Source organism: Cicer arietinum, chromosome 5, assembly GCF_000331145.2.
Source record: "Cicer arietinum cultivar CDC Frontier isolate Library 1 chromosome 5, Cicar.CDCFrontier_v2.0, whole genome shotgun sequence".
Classification (NCBI taxonomy): domain Eukaryota; kingdom Viridiplantae; phylum Streptophyta; class Magnoliopsida; order Fabales; family Fabaceae; genus Cicer; species Cicer arietinum.
Window position 1 is genome coordinate 70,689,976 of NC_021164.2, and position 21,289 is coordinate 70,711,264.

Genomic DNA, 21,289 nt, shown 5'->3' on the forward strand with positions numbered 1-21,289 from the left:
ATTACTGTTCTCAAACACGGCAGATTCAGAACGAAATGAGACTAATATTGTTCTCACACTTTGCATCCGTCGTACAAAAATACTAGAGTCATGATAATAATATACATGAATAGGTGACTTCTTCTAGTGTGTACACAACATATAAAATAAAGGTGTCTTCTAAAAAAATTATTTTCGCAAGTCCAGAAGGATATGAGTGCTTAACTAATTTGGAATTCACCACTTGCATGAACCTCTTTGACCCTCTTATCGTACTCGTCTTCTTCGTCCTCCTCTTCCTCCACCTCCAATTCTGCTTCCAAATCTTCTGCAGCTTCATCTTCTTCTCCTTCCCAGCCAAAGCCTCTGACAGGTCTGGATACTGGAGGTGGGTTTCTTGCCTCTCCCACAATTTTCATCACGTCGTCCACACTTTGTAGATGAAAGCTTGGATTTTCTCTCTGGTAATACATAGCTTGAGCTGCTTCTGTTAGCTCCCTTGGAAGATTCTTTAAAAACCATGGGTGGTTCTTGATTTCCTTAATAGTAGTTCTCTGTAAGCAATAAAGAATATGGCCTAGCAGTTATGTTTTTATAAATTAAATGAGTCCTAATGTGTTGAATGTCATACGGATGTCGGACAGCAACGCATGTCAGACACGGCGACACACCTAATCCCAGAGGTATATGTGCTTCATAGAGAAAAATAGAATGGAAAACAAGTCAAACAACTATAACTACAAGTCCAATGAATATTTAAATGTACAACCAGTAACCAAAAGCACAATTAGATGGATTCTGTAACGGCACCTAAGTTTCAGAACACAACTACCATAAGTGTATCAACTCTCAAACAAAGATTTGAATGTTTATGAAAAAAAATATAGTGGAATCGTTAAACATATGCATTTAATTTGATAAAACTTTTATTTAAACTGTATATGCCTCAATTTCATAATGTCCTTACACTTATATACTAATGCTCAGCAAGTTGATATGGAAAGAAGGAAGAGAAAAGAAGACCAAATTCATGTTCTCATAGACACAAGATAGATGGAAACGTCGAAAATAAGAGAAATGGAAACACTCCAATCTTATCTATCCACTAATAAGGAATTAACCAGATGATGAAGATAATATAGAGAGGCTGGGGGAAACTTCTTCCTTAGATGTGGCTGTCAGCCAATAATTAAAGTTTACATTACCAAAAAGCTTCTTCCACGTTCATTAGGAAAATGATTTGCGATGATTGACAAGACAAGGAATCATATTCATCATACTTACATATGTTTAAGGCATTCATGATCTGAAATGCACAATAGTTTAATCGCATTGCAATAAATAATAGTGAAAAAGCCTAGCTGATTAAGCAACATAACATACCCTCAATGGATTTGCAACAAAAATACGAGAGATAAGGTGTCTGCAATCTTGAGATATGTGAACATAATCAGGAATTTTGTATTGAATGGCCATTATCCGCTGTAGAATAGGATAAGAAACAGGGATAAGAATGATAAGAAAACAACATAAGAAATATTACAAAAATGCGCATGTATTTAAAAGGAGGAAACGAACCTGAATTGTTTTCCTAAAATTTTTAGGGTCATCCTGGTCTTCGAAGGGATATGCTCCGACCAGCATGACATACAGAGTCACCCCACATGACCATACATCAGCCATCTGAAACAACATTAAGAACAGAAAAACAATATTGAATCATCATTACATTAGTTCAAGCGAAAGAAATCCTATAACATTGGATACAATTAAAAAATCAAAATCTACTTCATTCCTGCCTAGCATAATTGACAGGTGAAGTTAAGATCCAACATATAAATGAATCAGATGCAAGGAACTCTGAAGAGCCAATCCAATGCATGGGGAAAACATATTACCTTTCCATCATACTCCCGCTTAGAAAGAACCTCTGGTGCTATATACGCCGGCGTTCCAACAGTTGATTTGGGTCGTGAGTGGAGCAAAGATGACTACATTGCAAACAAGAAACACTCTGAAAACTATAACAGTAACATAAAATACTATTTAGAACTTTTAAGCTCAATGATACTAATTATAATACCTTCGAATAACCAAAGTCACAAATTTTTAAGCGGGGTGCAGGACTTCCATCTAAAAGGGTATTTTCTAGCTTCAGATCTCTGTGGCATATTTGCTGTAAAAAGAAGATTAAAAGCATAAGTTCTCACTATGAGTATCTGAAATTTCAATTATGTACTTCAAACTTGAGCACGAATCTACCATGGTATGACAGAAATGGACACCTGAGATCAGCTGCTGAAAGAAATACCTGGCCTGAACAATCAATTAAAAAAAAAGTGAGACAGAGCAAGAAAACAAAACCAATGAAGTTAAATAGTGGAGAAAATTCTAAAAAGAACATGTGAAGCAATGAACCTCATCTTCACTAAACCTTCCAGCATTGCATATCCTCTCAAAGAGTTCTCCTCCGGCTGCATACTCCATCACTATTGCTAAATGTGTGGGAGTCAAAATCACCTGCAAAACCAAAATCCTATTGAAACATGATCTCAAAATTCACCATATGTAATACTCAACCAACCAACCAGCACATATAAAAGAAGTAAATCCCTGCCTCCTTGAATCGAATAATATTCGGATGCCGAAGGGACCTGTGATTCATGATCTCTCTTGCCACGTTCTCATCAATCTGAAATTGGAAGGGGTAACAACTAGAAACCTTAGAATTACTACATAACAAATGTTATAAAAAAAAAAATAGAAACCTTTCATTTACTAATCTATTAAATACAAGACAGTAACACAAAGGGGCAGCAACAACAAAAAGAATCCTTTGATCAATTATGCTTCAACAAGAGCTAAATTATGAGTTATAAAGTAAAATTAAATCACTGAATTATTAAATCCATCGTCTATTGCACTACTTAATAATAATCAAACATTAAAGGGGTTGTGATAAATAAAAAAATGTTTTACAGTAAAATTAAATCACTGAATTATTACAAACATCATGAATTAAACTACTTAATAACAATCAAACATTAAAGGGTTGTGATAAATCATAAAAAAAAATTGAAAGGAAGGTTAAATAAAATTAGATATATTAAATAAAAGAAAAAGAAGAAACCTTGTGACCACGCTCGATGTATTTCATGGCGACGAGTTCCTTGGTGACCTTGTTCCTCATAAGCCTAGCAACCCCAAAATTGCCAGAACCTAAATCCTTAACAGCCTCGTACTTGTCCATAGTGATTAATGAAATGAATACCCAAAAATAAAGCAACCTAAGAAAAAGAAAAGAATGGAATTGAATGGAATCAGAAAAGCATTGTATTGAATTATGTAATTGGATGAAAAGGGTATCGAAAAGTGGTCGCTTTCAAGGAAACAGACGGTTGTATCGTAATTTGGGGGACGTAGAAAGACAGGGAAAAGGAAAGAGAGATTAAACGTTGTTTGGATGGGTAGAAAAGAGAAAAAGAGAAAAAGAGAAAGTATGGTTATGATGGGAATACATGAATGGAATGGAATGGAATGGTTGTATTTGTCGGCTACGTGTGTTTTATATCGTTCAGAGGTTTTCTGAGCACTGTGTCTGGATTATCAAAGTGGCAGTGTTCATTGCTATTGGATCTATCACAATTACTTTATTCAATAATGGGCTTGCGTTACTGTTTTTTTATTTTATAATATTTTAAACAATAAAATCATAAATTAAAGATTCATTTCTATACATTATAAAAAAATAAATTTTACACCCGTCAAACTGGTATTTATAGGTATATTTATATATACCTATATTATATAATTTTCTTTCCATGCATATAATCAAATCACTTCATGTAAGTGTTTGCATATATATTTTATAAACTAACTTAACAATGACATCAAAGGCGGATCCATAAGTCTATTAAATAAAGGTCAAAAAGAAATTGTAACGTTCATTGTTTTTTTCAATATATTACTTCTAAAACATTGATTTTATTTTCCATTTATAATAGTAGACAACACACTAATAATTAAAAATAATAATTTAATAAAATAACTTTTTAATTTATAATCATATTTTAATATATATATATATATATATATATAATGAGCAAAATTAACATTAATTGTGAGACATAAAATAAATAAAATTAAATTTATTTATTATAAAATAATATCCAAATAATATAATTATATATATAAATATAATTAAATATTCTGTGAAAAAAAATTGTATGCATACATTTTCATTAAATGTAAATACATATAAATGTGTGTGTTGCGAGGAGCGGGGTTGGATCCCCTAATTGCTCTTGAGTTCGTTATTGAATGGCATTATGATCTTATTTAATTAGATAGACGTGTAAAAAGAAGTTATACCATAAATGTATAAATATTATTCTCTCTTTTGATAATAATATTTTTAAAAATGGGTAAATGAGAATATATTTGAAAAATTTCTTATATATAAATTGAGATATATTTTTTAAATATGTGATTTTTATCACGGTAAATTCTTTAATAATTAAATAAGTTATTGAATGACAAAATTACTTATTAAATATGTCAAATATGAGTTCGAAATAATTTCTATTATTTTTTAGTAAGTTTTCATAAAAAAAAATATTTTTACATATATAAAGATAATTTTTACATATATAAAAAATATTTTTACATATATAAAGTAGAGAACAATCCATAAAAAATAAAATCAATGTTAAAAGATTTTTCTAATAAAAGTAGCGTTGTTGAGTGTGTTCGCAAAGACAATATTTTTAAGTGACTCTGATAAAATGTAAATGATCAAAATAACTAATAAAATTATATTTAAGAGATTAAAATAAAAAGAAAACTAATGACGTAACGAAAACGAAACTTTAAAAAAAAATTAGGGGCTAACAAAATAATTTACCTTAAAAATAATATAACTAACAAGTTCATATATGTGTTATTTTATTTTGGTTAGTGAAAAATCTACTAATAAATTTACTCCCGTAAAATAGTGATTATGAGTTTAAACTCAAATTATTATATAAAATATTCATTATAATAACATTGATATTATCAATTAAGATATAATTTACAGTGAATTACAGACATATATTATTTTAACAATATAATATAAAATAATATATAACACTATATATATATTTATCTTTATTTCTCTTACATTTTTATCTTTTAAAACTTAAACATATTTTAAAGATGTGTACAAAAATCAAAGGACATTCCTACACAAAAGTAAAAGGAAATGTATTTGACGTCAAAATATTCATGTTCAAGAATATTTTTCTCTTAAATGCAATATAAATTTAATTATTTTACATAGATTTTATTTTTTTTAATCCGACAAAATAAATAGACCAACTAAAAATATATTGCAAATTTTGAATTTCACTTTAAAATTATGCCATTTGTATTCCTAATGATTTTTTTCTTTATAATATAAAAATGAATGATTCAATCACCAGATCTCACCAAATCAACACCACCAAAATTTCCAATAGCACTGCCATCAACATAAAAATTTGTAGTATCTTTTCTTGAATCAAGTCAAGACAACATCTTAAACTTTCTCTGATAAATATGAGATAAGTAACATATTTTAATTAAAAAGGTTAGATAATGAACTGTCACAATGAATTTGAAAATCGGTAACAAATTCTAATATATATTACACCAAATAATTTACATTCAATTTTTGTTAGATTTATTTATATAAAAAACATAAATTTTATATAAATATTATATACATAAAAAAATATATGCACAGAATAAAAATCATTATAATGTTTTTTTATAATTACCAATAAAATTTTATAATGGTATTTATATTAGATATGTATGTTGACACAAATAAATCTACAATTTTGTGTAAAATACTTTTAGTTTGTGAGTACTAGTTATGTGAAAACAAATCAGGACAAGAAATGCTACGACACTCCTATCACCCAACAAGATAAGGAAGGTAAAAAAAGAAACGACACTAAAAGTTTGCTCTAAATGGATCATGTGAAAACCTTACTTGGCAAAAACATTAACAACTTGGTTCATTTCACGATATATGTGAGATAAAAAATAGTGGTCGAAGAAGCAAGCACGAGTAGAATTTTACATTTTTAAATCGATTAAAACTTACATTTTAAATCAGTTTTGTGTTCAAGTTAACAGCAAACAACTTAATAAATATTTTTTTTAAGTCGTTTCATGAACCGACTTAACAGAGTTTCGTCCTGTTAAGTCGATTTAACTTAACCGACTTAAACATCATAAATTCAATTCAACAAATCATTTTTTTAAGTCAGTTCTTTCAATCAACTGACTTACTAGATATAGTTAAAATAATTATTTTTTTTTAAATAAATTTATCATTTTTTTTTATGCTTTTGCTCCATACATACATACATATAATATTTTGTATTAAATTTCAATTCAAAATTTTGTACTTTTAACCATAATTTTATATAACTATTTAATAATCAAAATATAAAATATCAGAAGTTTGTACAAAATATAGAGTACAAAAAAGATGTCTCTCATTTCTAACTATTCTTGACAAGACGAAAAATGATTTAGATGTCCATTAAAAAAATTACAAAATCACATTTAGCAATATTTAATAGACATATATTCAAGAACCGTCATTTTCTTCAATTAATTCTAAAATAAAATCTACACAGCATTCTTGAACTTCTTTAATTTGATCCGGATGAAATGATCTCGAGTCGTCAAATATCTGAACAAAAAAAAAAACAATCAATATCAATTGGATCCTAATTTTTATTATACAAACATTAAAAAAAAAAAAAAACAATCAGTAACAACTTATATTTTTTTATCATACGAACATAAAAAACACACAATCAATAACAATTTGTAAAAAATTTACGTACTTGCATCCATGAATCAACAATACCAGTTGTTACAATGTTCAACATATGTAACATGACATAATATCCACACTCATAATTTGAAGCTTGTATCTGACTCTAAAATTGAAATCACAAAAAATTGTTAAATGCATAAAGTTGTTATAATATTATAAATAAAGTTATTTATTTGTAAACAACTTACTATAGGAAAACTCCATGTTATCTTCGGTTTAATTCTTAAACCTAACAATTTATAATAACTTTTGAAAGCTCTACAAAATAAAAATGATTATTAAAATTGTGTTATAAAACATATTACAATACTTATGAACTATATAAATAAATTAAATACTTACAAATCAACAATGTAACATATTTTTGCATCTGACTTCCTTCCCAATGAACATATAAAGACTACATTAAGCTCTTTTAGGATTAAGAATAAGCAATTGTCAATGACGACTACAATAAATAATTAAATATATGTTATATTCATTAATATTCTCTATTATAAACGATAACTATAATAGAAAATACTTACTTTATGAGATAAGGTGCTAGGTAACAAGTTCTTTTTTCTTCGAACAACTTCTTTTGAATGTGGACTTGAGCATTAGTTGAATCATTTTCACTTTGGATGAAACTTGGATCAATAAATCTATACACTTCACTTTTTCCTAAGTCAATACAACGACGATGTAGATACCTAAGATATGAAACTTAATTTTCAATATAAATGAAATTCATAATTTAGCAAAATTTGCAAATTTACAAATAAAACATACTTACGTTAGCCAAACTTGTAAAATGGTGATGCATATCTCTTCTTTACCCATACACAACTCTATAATATCTTTCAATGGAAGGAAATATGAATTCATATTAAACTTACCTGATAATGGTGATGCATATCTCTTCTTTACCCATACACAACTCTATAATATCTTTCAATGGAAGGAAATATGAATTCATATTAAACTTACTTGATAATTTCTAAATGCAATACTAAAATCTATATGCGTATCAGATGCTTCAGACATTTCAAAGTCAACATTATTCATTCTTGAAACAATTTAAATTAATTAATAAAACAATAAAATTCTGCATTTTTGACAAAAAATCCTTAATATGTATTTATATATCAAATATTTATTGGGCTAAAATTTCAAAATACATAAATATTTTGGATATTTCTATACATCTTATATGGGATATCAAGAAAAGGGATATTTATAATGAAAGGTGAGAGAGATCTTCTAGTTGAGTTTTAACAAACCAGAAAAACAACGACGACTTGTTTTGAAAACAACGCATATGAGAAAATGAGTAGTTTAATTTTTAAGAAAAAGACAAAGGAGTAGTTTTTAAAATAAAAACAACCCTGTCATTTAATCGAAAATCACAGCCATGTATTTAATCTAATGAATATTAGTTGTTCTTCTCACCTCTCGTTATAAGTATTCCTCTTACTTAATATGCCTTTATATATATGAAAAAAAATCCATAAATACCTAGCATTCCTATTTTATTTTAGAAACATCTAGACCTCTATATTTTTAACAAATGATAAAATTCGGTACATATAATACTATTGTTTTGCTCCCTATTTTGTCCACATACAAATTCTAAAAAATGAAAGAGATAAAATATGTAATTGAACTTGAGAATCAAACCTTGACGACGATACAACGACAATGGGTTGTGAAGTTGACAAAGGCAGGAAGTCAAAATCTAAGTGGTGAGTGATTCAGGATCCAGAGGAAGATGGAATATATTAATTTTTTGTTTTTATTTTTATGGTATTTCTTAAGTCGGTTGCCAATATAACCGTGTTAAACATGTTTCACATATTTACAAAATTGTCACCACCTCATTTTGTTATCTCGTTCATACGGACGATGGACTTAAATATACATCTACCTCATTTGTTAAGTCTGGTGGCTATAAACGACTTAACTAAGTGTATTTTAATAAAATATATTAATTTTTATTAATCAAATTTTCTGTTCTATATAAAACTAGAAGTAGTAATTTATTTGTTGTAAAGTCAACTCTAGACCTATGTTTTCAATACTTCTTCTGCTTCCAACTCAAATCACTAACATGTCCAAAGGCAAAACTTTGTTTGGAGTCTGATTCTTTACATAAAACTATCGAGTAGTTATATATACATCAGAATCAACTTCAGGAATTTATTTATTTGAAATAATTTAATTTACATATACTGTAATTCTAACAGATTTTATTTAGTTAGTAAATTATGATTGATTTTATAAATAATTTTAATAAAAATTAAACATTATTAATAGTTTAATAGTTGTAATCAATTGACAATACAAAAATTATTTAAACCAACACTATATAGAAATTAAATTTTATTTAACATCCTACACTATAGTTAAGGTAAAACCATTAATACATTTTTTAAGGTACAATTAACAAATTAATAATAAACAATATCAACCTTTTAATTTAATATATATTAGTTGATCTTTATCTCTAATTGCGGGATTTGGTTCCATTAGTGCAATTTTTTCTAACACACCTTTACAATTCTTTATTTTTTCTCTCTCATCTCTATTTTTTATTTAAGTTTAACTGTAATTTTAATTTTTTTTTTATTTTTATTTATCCACAAAATTTGTGTTTTTATTTAAAAATCAATAGTTTTAATATCTTTGTATGATTTTTATAATTAAAAATTATGATATAAGATGTTTTAAATAACGTAATATATGATAAGATAATTTAGAATGAGTAATATCTATAAAATTAGAATAAAATATTGTACAAATTTATTTTTCAATTTTACTTTTTTTTCATAATTTTAATTTAATTAATAACATATTAATAATTAATACGTTTATATGATTCTAAATCAAAAAATTATATATCATGTCATTTAAATTAAATCAAAAAGTTATTATTTTTATTTCAAAAATCTAAAAAATAAAATAATTAATTTTTAAAATAAGAAACCAATCTAATAAAACATTGACTAAATTACATATGTGGTCCCTTAACTTAATTTCAAGTAACGTTTTAATCATTTATCTTTTTTTTTTTCGAGTTGGTCATTTATTTTAATTTTAAGTGACAATTTGATATTTTATGTTTTAAAATTTCAACAATGTTATCCTTTTTTATACAAAAATTCATAAAAATCATCAAAATTTTCAACCAAAACCCATAAAATTAATAATCATCTACAATATAATGCAAATTTTATCAGATCTATAACTCAAATATTCAAATACACTCATATTTTCATCTCCAACAACATCAAATAAAAAATGAAAATATGAATTTATTTCAAGATTTAAGTTATGAATTTGATTAAATTTGTATTTTATTGAAGATGATAATGAATTTTATAGGTTTTGTTTGAAAAATTTAATGATTTTTTTGAATTTTTGTAAAAAAAAAGACAACATTGTTGACATTTTAAAACATAAAATATTAAATTGTCACTTAAAATTAAAATAAATAACCAACTCAAAAAAAAAATTATAAAAGACTAAAACATTAAAAGACCAACTCATAAACAAAAATATAAAAAACTAAAACGTTACCTAAAATTAAATTAAGATACCGCATATCTAATTTAGCCTAAAATATTTTATTTAACTTTATGTTACCTCTAATAACTATACAACTTTATGTAGATATATTATTGCTGCAATGGATCATTTGATGCGTGTAGAGTAGGATATTGTTTGCGATTCTCTGAGTCCTCATCCTCGTTGGAATCAAAGCGTGCTGCAATTCCTATCTGATTCATCAAACAATTGAGTGCATCAACTTTACCTCCGAATTCTTTTGACTTAACCACGTGGCATTAATTCCAATGGTCTCAACCCCGGCCCGAAATATCAGCAACATTATTCGTAATTTTGATATCTATTTTTATCTATTTATAAAATTGATTTATTTATTTTAATAATAAATATTTTTTGTCTCTTACTTCAATTTTTAAATTGTAAAATAATTAATATATTTTAAATAAAGTGATATATAATTATTATATCATATGTCACGTTATTTAAAATATACTATATTGTTTTTTTAATTAAAAAATTAGATGAATTGATCACAATTATCAACTTTTAAAATAAAAAAAAATCAATTTTATAAATGAATAAGAATAAAATTACTAAAATTATATTTAAGTCAAAAGACAGTTAAGTTGTATATTTAAGACTAAAAAAAAATTAATACTACAAGTAAAAAACTCACAATTATAAAAAGATACAATTTCTAAAATATCTAATTAAAACGCATTGTATATCAAAAATTAGAATTTTAGTAAAAAGGAAAAGAGAAAAATTATAATATAATGTTATTAGTCACTAATTTTTTTTTAAGTTTTATTTTAAATTTTATTTTAAATTTTAATAAATGTTAAGTCAATTATAAATAAATCTTATCACCACATGATTGGACCGTATGGTTTACTTACATATATCAATATTAACATATATTATATATTGTATAACAGAATGTTGAATCAATTAAATCGATCTATTTAAAAAATATTAAATTAAGTATATTTTAATTTTCATTGATTTAATAAGTATAGAATTAAAAAATTATTTAAACACATATTTAATTCCACAATAATTTTGGTTTTTAAAGCATTTGTTGTCTTTTTGTAGATTTTAGTATTTGACATCAACTTTGTGTTAAATGTGATAATCATAATACAGGCCAGCTTTTTCACGTAGGATTAATTGATTGCGTCATACGTCAACATCTCATTATGTTGACAAGTGACATTGATGGAACACATCAACACTACTAAAGGATAGTGTCAAAGTTTATAAAGTTTGGATACTTCAAAATAATAAGTGTCTCGTTTCGATTCATGACAAATAGAACCGCATGTATAAGTATTTTTTTCATTTAAATTAATTGTGATTTGTTAAGATCGAATTCGCAACAAGTGTGGGTATCGACAAAATTTGATACTCAATCTGATTGATTATATTTAGATTAATTAAGTTTTAAATTTGTATATTTTTTTATTTAACATAAACTTATCTAATCAAGAACGGACTTGAGTTGAATTGGCAGATTATATATAAATAATAACTTGATTTTTATTTTATGAAAAAATATATTGAATAAAAATATATGTAATACTTGAACTCAAAAACTATAAAATTTTAATTATATCATTAATTCTTTAAAAAAACCAACAATATTTAAATACATAAATAAATTCAATAACAGTAAATCAATAAAATATAAAAATTCATCCATTATAAACAATGTCAACTTCAAATTCAAACACTTAACAAGTTCCTCAAATCGTAGAAGGGAATAATTAGAAATCTACAAAGTTCAAACACTTCAAATCTAAACAATTAACAAAGTCATCATTACATATAACTATTTTAGTTTATTAAGCTACCATAATTTTTTAATAGTAGTATTTCATTTGTTTATTTTTATAGTAGTTGTTATTTTCAAATAGAATACTAAAAAAAAGTGTTTAATATATTTAAATTTAAAAAAAATCTAAACTAAATTAATCGTAAACATAAGCATTTGCATAAGTATAATTTTTGCTCATAAACAATATTTAACACGCACAATTTGTATTTCATAAATATAAAATTTTAAACTAAATCCATCATAAGTATAAGCTTTCATTTCATACATTCGTTATGCAAAACTATAACAAAATATAACACTTAAATAAATATAAATTATGATCACATGCAGAACAAAATAAGAATGTGGCCACAACGCAACTAGTAAAACAAAATAAGAAGATTGACGCATAAATGGAACAGAAGAAGAAATTGGATGCTGAGATGGAACAGAAGAATAATATAAACGACGGCCGTTGAAAATCAGAAAAAGAAGAAGAATAATGAAACTCTATTATGTTGTCAAACAAACTTTAAAAACAAAATTATAACTAGTTACCGGCGGATCGGGTCTACGGATTAACAGGTTCAAATGGTTGAACATCTTACCCGAACCAAATATAAGCAGATTTCAACATGTTGGATTGGGTCGGACTTAAAAATGACTGAGTACAGATAAAAATCGAGTTGTGTTGTGTTGAATGATCGGGTTGGCTGGCAACCTGCACTCATGCACACTCCTATGACGTACAATATAATAATATCGATATTTATTAAAATAATTTATCCAATATTTTTTAGATATTTCACATTACACACAAATACATATTTTATGAAATACAAAAAACAATAAAAAATGTAAGACAAGTTTTTGGGACATAAGTAAAAATGTATGCCATCCACTTTAAACTGATGTTTGAAATACTTAACGATATATTTCTTAATAAACTACATTTAGAAACCATTTTTTGAAAGGATTATAATATTGGGCGAAGATATAATAGAAAGTGATTCTGAGATGCTGGCTATACATAAATGAAACTAATCAATGTCTCTCTCTCTCTCTTTTTTTTTACCAGTGTTCTATGTGTATATTTTTTGAAAAATACTAATAAACGTCTTTTTATACACTCATTAAATAAACAATAAAGTAAATTTATTTTTGGAAGTTGTACATTTTTTAAATAAATATTAAATTATATCTGCAATACTTTGATATAATAATATAAAAATAAATAAATTTAATTTTAAAGTATTTATGACTACTGGAAATTGTAACAAAAAAGTTATATATATATATATATAGCATTGAGCTCTGTTTTCCTTAAGAAATCTAAACAATGTGGACCTTTTCCAATCATTGATTTCAACCTAATCTAACATATTGAATGTCTTGAAATGTTTAAAAAATTATATTTTTTACATTAAATATTTCTCTTATTTTTCCTTTTGAATTTATTAACAAATGTTCTAATTTTTAGTTTGACTTAATTTTTTATTTATAAATGAAATAATATAATAATTATTATAAAGTAATACAACTACAAGATTTCGAATTCGAACTCGAGATATAAAGTCCAAATACAAAGTACTATTGCGACACCATAAAAATACTTAAATTTTTTAAAAATTTATGATACAATACTATTTCGATACTTAGCAGAAAACTTATTAAAAAGATTATATACATGTAGATGATTCAAATATGAATTGAGCATCCTTCACACACATATAATTACAATGTTTCAACTAAAGTATCATTAAACAAATTTAAATAATTTTTTTTAATTCAATAATTAATAATTTAAAAAGTACCTTTAATTGTTTTTTCACTAACTACACTACAAAAAAAATATCTACGGTGACACTCAAGTTTTAGTGATATTTTTTTACCGTCACTATAATTTCTTTTAGCTACAGACAGAGTGTCACCTATTCTATATAATAACTTTTAAAAAATAAAATAAAATATTTAAGTCCAAAAAATATTCACTTATTTTATTGTGTTTCTTTCCAATTTCCATTTCAGAATCCTTTTCCTATTCTTTTTTTTCTCCTTCTATTTCTTTCTCAAATTTTCTTCTCCTTCTATTTTCTTTCTCAAATTTGTTCAAAAGGTATTCTCAATTTCAATTCTCCATTTCATCTCACAAATCTCAAATTAGGGTTTTTCTCGTGACTTACAAGACTTTTCCCCTATTCTTGCAATTTAACCTCTGCGTCAATTAGGGTTTCTGCATCATTTTCTGCGTAAATTGGGCCTAGCGGTGTTGAAAGTCCAACTAGTTAATCGGTACTCGATATGTCCACTGACGATAGGATCTTAGATTCATCGATCGGTTTGCGTAATACGAGAGCGAAAATGGAGAAGAGGATCACCCTACTTCAGACCGTTGCCACCGCCGGTGTTTTCTCCGCCGTTTCCTTCTGGTAACTATTTCTAAACTCTCATTCTAACTAATTTGCTACGAACCTAATCTGAATTAAATTCGCGCTGTTTAGGTATGGATTCATGTTTGGCCGAGAATCCTCTCGCAAAGAGCTCTCTCAGTTAATTGAAGATCTCCGTCGTGGAAATCCAACTTCTCCTCCTCCTCCTCATTCTTGAAGGTCTTTCTTCTTAATTGTACTCGTTATGATTTTTCGACGCTTACCTATATGTTATTTATTTTGTCGATAATAACTACTTGAAACTCTCACACACAACTTCGTAATCTTAATTTATACACTGTGTTCAACATTCACTATGTCCTCTTTTTCTACTCCTACATCTGTTACTATTACACAAATTCATGCTATCTATGATGTCATAGGTGGTTTGCAAAACAGGTTTTTGCATCCAGATATAGTTGCTGACTACAATTATATATTTCTTTGGGATGAGGACCTTCTTGTCGACAATTTTAACCCGAAAAGGTAAAGCACTTGTGCATGTCTTATTAAATTTAAAATTGTCCAAAACATGATAATTTTCACTGGCAATCAGTTGCGGTAAGGATAGTCGGATGATACTAAATTAAAGTTTTTAGTTGACTACATTTGATATGTTATTGTTAATTCTTTTTTCAAATGGTGATTATTTTATTCCCTGTGTTTTGATTTGGTGATTATGTGGTTAGGTATTTATCTATTGTTAAAGAAGAAGGACTAGAGATATCACAGCCTGCACTGGATCGTGATAAATCAGAAATTCATCATCCACTGACAGCACATATAGCAGGATCAAAAGTGCACAGGTTAACCTCATTTCCTCCCACCTCTAGCTGTTTAGCAACCGTGTTCATTTGGTAGATCTACATCCTTATTATGATATAACCGTCACAGTACTCTACTAATGAACTAAGTTATTACATTGTTCCTTGGACACTCACACAGACATAAGAAGCATCTCTGTAAAGTGTGTAAGTGTTGAAGAACATGTCAGCTCACAAATTTATCCTTATTATTGATTTTCTCCATGTATATTCACCAAAATTTTCCATATTATTGAAGTGTACTTCTGCGATGAGCTTTTTTATCAGTCATTCAAATGATTTACAGTTCCCTTAAATAATTTTCATGTTGCTTTGGATTTTTTACTAGTTAATCTTTTGTTTGCAAACAATTGCTAAAATTTACTGTTGGTATTATGATGTCTCTTTGCAGAAGGTATTATAAGTTAAAAGGTAGTGGAAGGTGTGATGACAGTAGCACTGCTCCTCCTTGCTTAGGGTAAACAGCTGCACCGTCCAGTGTGATTTTCTTTTAACTCCATCATTAAACCATTTGTGATGTTAAACAGAATTTTCCATTTAAAATGTATAGACATTGTTTTGCAGGTGGGTGGAAATGATGGCACCAGTGTTTTCTAAAAAATCTTGGCAATGTGTGTGGCATATGATCCAGGTATGGATAAGTAAAATGTGAAAATTAAGATAAACAATTTCTGTTTGAGAACATATATGATATGGCATAATAGTTTGTGTGTGTGTGTGTTGTATTTGAAAAAATGTCAACCTTTTTTGGTTACTGAAGTAAGGTTGTTCACACTATGTACTTAAGAAGAAGCCACTGTCTATGGTAAGATCAAATTGAATGAACATTTTTTTCTAAGTGGAAGGTTTTTATGTTTGGTATGTTACCGTTAAGGTTCTAATTTCTTTTATACCGTATTCTCTTCTGCATCACCATCTGAGGTGGTCTGAATTTGATATTTTTATTCATAATTTGAAGTTTGATATCAGCTTATTTATAGGAAAGTTATTACCTAGTTACAGAGAAGAATGTTTTTAACTTTTTATTAATCATGTTACATGTATGTTCAACCATAGGGTGGGATAAAATATTGTTTCTGTAGATGATTGGTGAGCTACTTGTATTTTTAATATGTTTGTTTTGGATGTTTTCGGTGTTGATTTTTTGTAGATTCGCTAAACTTAGGTTAAACATGGTGCTTCCCACATTACGTATTTCATGATCTGAAGATTTTATTTTATTTCCCTAAGAAACCGCAAATTTTGCCCCTTGTTAACTTGGGCCGGGTATTTGTGTTTAAGAGCTGCCATGATGTCTTTTCCTACCCCCCTTTTTATATTTTTGCAATATATTATATCATTCAGTCAGCCCTGTTCCTTGTTATGAGTTTCTTGCTCATTTATTGTGCCTTTTTTTTCTTACTTTTGTATAAACAGGCTTTAAATGCCCAATCAAGAGCATTACTTATGCAGAAGAAAAAAAGATTGATTTTTTTAATTTAAATAGTTGTTTTTTATGTGGTTTTTTAGGCCATGCCATCTCCCACGACTGGGAGTTTCATGATGCTCTGACTAATGAAGGATCAATGCTCAATTCTGTCACACTTGAGCAAAGGAATAGGGATGTGCCTACTGCCTCTGATATTGCTTGCCCTTTCAAATTCAAGATTCAAGCCAATTTGGATCCTAATTCTTTTCCTTCTGTTTTATGTTCTCCTGCCTGGGATCTATTCTAGACTAATAATTTGATAAATAATAATAGGTTTTAGTGACAGACAAATACTGTAGGAATAGACTAAATTTTGATTTATATTTTCCTAGGTTTTAGTGACAGTCATTATTGTAGGTAGAAGTAAAAAAACATATTGTGACACTCCTCAGAGCATGTAGTGACAGTCCTCAAAGTGTAGCAGGACACCCCTTAAAGTTGACACTAAATATGGGTGTCAAGTATTATTGACCTTTACCTACAGTTTATAACTTTTAGTGACACATTTTGTATGTCACGATACGTCAATTTTTTTGTAGTGCTACAATCATCTAAAAAATAATAGTTTATAAGTCTCGGTTAACAAGAGATTTTTTTTTTAAATTTTAGAGTAGTAATATCTTAAAATAGATCAATTGTGTTTATCTCTATTGATGTTCCAAAAATATTATTCAATATTTTTCATTTACTTGATTTTTATAAAATATATATTTGAGAATATCCATAAAATATTCTATACATATCAGATAAATTAATTTTTTTAAAATATATAAGAACAATAATTTTAATATGTAATATATGTATAACTAAGTATCCACCAAGTATCTGTATCCAATACACGTGTATCAATATATAATATATGTATTAGATACGATAAAATATCTATTTTTAAATATTTAAACTTCATAAAATTTGATACATAGTATCAAATTTAATATTATCAACATTTACGAGCCACATCATATATAACTCTATATATAATCATGTGGTATCATAAATTTCAAATATTTTACATATCCTTGTATATGTATCGTATTGCATTCACATCTGTAGTGCGTTTATGGTCTTCATAAGTCGAAGCTCAATCAAATCCCAGCTCTTGCCATATCATATTTTCCCACTTCTTTATATATTTCTTCAATTTGGAATATGTTTGTTTGTCTGGATATCATTTGTATTGCACATTAATGCTTGGAATTTTATAGTTTTCCTTTTTTTTTTAATGGAATTTTATATATTATTTCATTTTAAGAACACATGTTATTTTAGTTAATTTCTATAAACAATCAATTTTCTTACTCTATAAAGGAGATGTATAGACCCCATATGACACTTTAAAAAAAGTTTTAAAATAAATGTCATTTTTTTTTAAAAGTAACTTTAATTATTAATATTTTTAATTGTATCATTTAATTATTATATAATATATTTAGTCTTAGATATAAATAACACGACAATTATATTTAATGATCTCAAATATAAATAAAATTTGATTAATTGTAATGCTATAATTCATTCAATACTCTTCATTTAATGTAAATGTTGTTTTTCAATGGCTCATGCATGGAACAACTTCATATTGAGGACAATGATTTTTTTAATAAATTAATTATTAAAATCAAATAACTCCATACTTTTTTCAAAAAAATATACATTTTTTTTTATTTTTTATTTTTATATATATGAGATCGGAGAAAGTATACTACTTTCATATTATTAATTTTACTTTGTATTAACGATAGTGTAAAACACATAAATTGTTAATAAGTGTGATTTAGTAAAATAAATATTTTATTTTACATTTGTCTCTTTTTATAAGCATCGAATATTCGTTCACTTATATTAAGAAACATTATATAATAAATTTTATGTGTCTTTTTTATGTATTGATTTTTATAAAATAATTTTGGTATTTAAACGTGCAAACACAACTTTTGATATTACAAAACAAATTAGTTGTAATAATAATAAATATGTTTTATAAAAATTAACAAATGCACCTAGTAATTTGAAATAATGCGTATGTTAAGGACTTTTTTTTATAATACTCCATTTGTTTCATAAATGAATGCCATTTAATATAAACATTTTATCTTAAAATAAATGTAATTATCAATTTTTAATGTGATTTTAATTATTATTTTACAACTATACCCTTGGATTATTATTATGTACTATATCATATTTCCAAATAATTAGTTATTCTTTGCAATTATTATAGTAGAAAATATATCAATAATTAAGAACAATAATTTGATAAAATGATTTTTTTTTTATAATGATTTGCAATTTGTTTTGTCCGAGTGTAAACATCACTTAAAAATCACACACACATCTACAAAATTACAAATTTAAATTGGACTATAAGATTTTATCTCACGATATTTGAATTATGTCTTGAAGACATTCTTCATTATTTCTTAATATAAGTTAAAGTGATATTTTTTAGTGAGATAAAGATAATAATAATTATAGTCTCATCCATGGTATTCTCCGGAGGATGAAGAAAGATTCTTGTTGGTATATTAATTACAAGTAATAAGTGTCATCACATTTAATTAAAAATAAATATTATATGTAAATATAAATGACATGACTTGTAAATTCATTTATTGAAATTTTAGGTGTGTCACATTTGTAGGTTTCATTAAAATTAAAGTGTGTTAGTTACATTTGTATATATTTTATTTACAAATTTATGATATTTGTAATGGTTGATTTCGTTTTATAAATTCATTCAATTATGTCATATTGATAGTCTATGTTACATTTATAAACATTTTATTATTTATATTTATAATCTGAGTATTTAAAGTTTATTTGCAGGTCTATTTTTTTGAATTTTAATAAATTTAAATTATAATATTGTTGGTTAATTTATTTTTTATCAATTTAAATAAAAAAATGAAAATGAAAAAGTGATATTGAAGATGGTATTATTTTACAACAATGTCGCCAAGCGCTGACCAGTCAAGAAGACTGTCAAGCAGAGCAGGCGTGCAGGTGAGCATGTGAGTCTGCTGATATGTGTTTTTCACTATCAACAAAACAAACCAACCAATCTCTTCAATTATGATGCACATATCTCAACCATTCCCACTTTTGTCAGGTCACGAGAATAGATAAATATTTATTATTTTCATCATTTTATCTCACACATCCTGCACGCTTAATTACTTACTACTACTATTTATTAACACAATTCCCTCAAAGATAACATTCACATTGGTTCACTCATTTTATTTTATACAACGTTACAATCATGGAGAGGAAATCACTTGCCCTGCTCATCTTGCTCTTCATTGCCTTTGCCTCACGTAACATTCTCATTCACTCTCTCTCTCTCTCTCTCTCTCACTTGTTTATGTTTTTGTTAACCTAATTAGAATTAATTTGAATGAATGAAATTGCAGCAGAAATGGTGATGAAGACTGCAGAGGGAAGAGTGTGTGCGTCACAGAGCCACGCATTCAAAGGGCCATGTGTTGGTGACCATAACTGTGCACTTGTTTGTAGGAACGAAGGTTTCTCTGGTGGCAATTGCCAAGGCTTCCGTCGTCGTTGCTTTTGTACCAAGCTTTGTTGAATCACAATTCGAGGCTACATCAAATAAATTCACTCTGTTTCTGTGTGATGTACTACTAGCTTGCCTAATTCAATATCCACCAATTATATGTTCCATTTTCTTGCTCTTTCACTTATTGCTAGCATAATAAAGATGATATGTTACTCGATATGCATTTCTCTTCAAGGTATCTTTCAATCGGTTGAGATGAAGCATTTCGATTATGGTTTTCATAAAACATTTTCTCTTAGAAACCATGGTTATTTTTGTATATTATTTTATTTCGGTTCGCAGAAATTACTCCATCATTTTTAAAAGATCTACCGTTGTGGGATTTAAATGTGTTGGGGTAAATATTTTATCTAAAAATAAAATTGTTAGTTTAAAAATTAATATATTTAATTAAATATTTAATTGAAATATATTAATTTTTATATTATTATTTTGGTTAATATTGTATTCTGGAGAGAGTGAAACTTTTAACAAATTTATTACTCCATAACTTATTTTTTTAATATTTGTGAGTTTGATAATAAGATCTGATAATAAAATAAAATGATTATAAAAGATAAATAAAAAATAAATTAAATAATATTGATAATTAAAAAAGTAAATTACATCAATGGTTATATAAATTTATACAATTAATTAGACAAATAATTAATAAATATAAATTAATTGATTAATTAACTAATATATTTAATATTGTAGATATTAAATAATGATTGAATAAATTTTTTCGTACTTGAATTTATAACCATAAGTTAAATTTATAAAAATAACAA

General features: G+C 26.5%; 3 protein-coding genes across 4 annotated transcripts; 2 read left to right on the forward strand and 1 right to left on the reverse strand.

Moving 5' to 3' along the window:
* Positions 1-24: 24 nt before the first annotated feature.
* Positions 25-3,593, reverse strand: LOC101509851 (serine/threonine-protein kinase SRK2A-like). The gene is made up of 9 exons (XM_004502956.4): positions 3,110-3,593; positions 2,597-2,671; positions 2,398-2,499; positions 2,242-2,295; positions 2,063-2,155; positions 1,878-1,970; positions 1,558-1,662; positions 1,363-1,461; positions 25-533 (listed from the first exon to the last, which is right to left on the reverse strand). Exons 1-9 carry the CDS (start codon positions 3,227-3,229, stop codon positions 201-203), a joined length of 1,074 nt encoding a protein of 357 aa, XP_004503013.1. The 5' UTR covers positions 3,230-3,593; the 3' UTR covers positions 25-200.
* A 10,926-nt stretch (positions 3,594-14,519) lies between these two features.
* LOC113786704 (uncharacterized) lies at positions 14,520-17,467 on the forward strand. Its single transcript, XM_073368850.1, has 7 exons — positions 14,520-14,636; positions 14,779-14,827; positions 15,031-15,133; positions 15,337-15,453; positions 15,863-15,928; positions 16,036-16,102; positions 16,981-17,467. Exons 1-7 carry the CDS (start codon positions 14,520-14,522, stop codon positions 17,020-17,022), a joined length of 561 nt encoding a protein of 186 aa, XP_073224951.1. The 3' UTR covers positions 17,023-17,467.
* A 2,626-nt stretch (positions 17,468-20,093) lies between these two features.
* On the forward strand, positions 20,094-20,673 carry LOC101510491 (defensin-like protein 1). Of its 2 annotated transcripts, none has more exons than XM_004502958.4 (2): positions 20,094-20,256; positions 20,356-20,673. In XM_004502958.4, exons 1-2 carry the CDS (start codon positions 20,202-20,204, stop codon positions 20,523-20,525), a joined length of 225 nt encoding a protein of 74 aa, XP_004503015.1. In that variant the 5' UTR covers positions 20,094-20,201; the 3' UTR covers positions 20,526-20,673. The 2 variants fall into 2 exon arrangements, with proteins under 2 accessions (XP_004503015.1, XP_004503014.1); XM_004502957.4 differs by having other exon boundaries at positions 20,096-20,256; positions 20,353-20,673.
* The last annotated feature ends 616 nt before the right edge of the window (positions 20,674-21,289 follow it).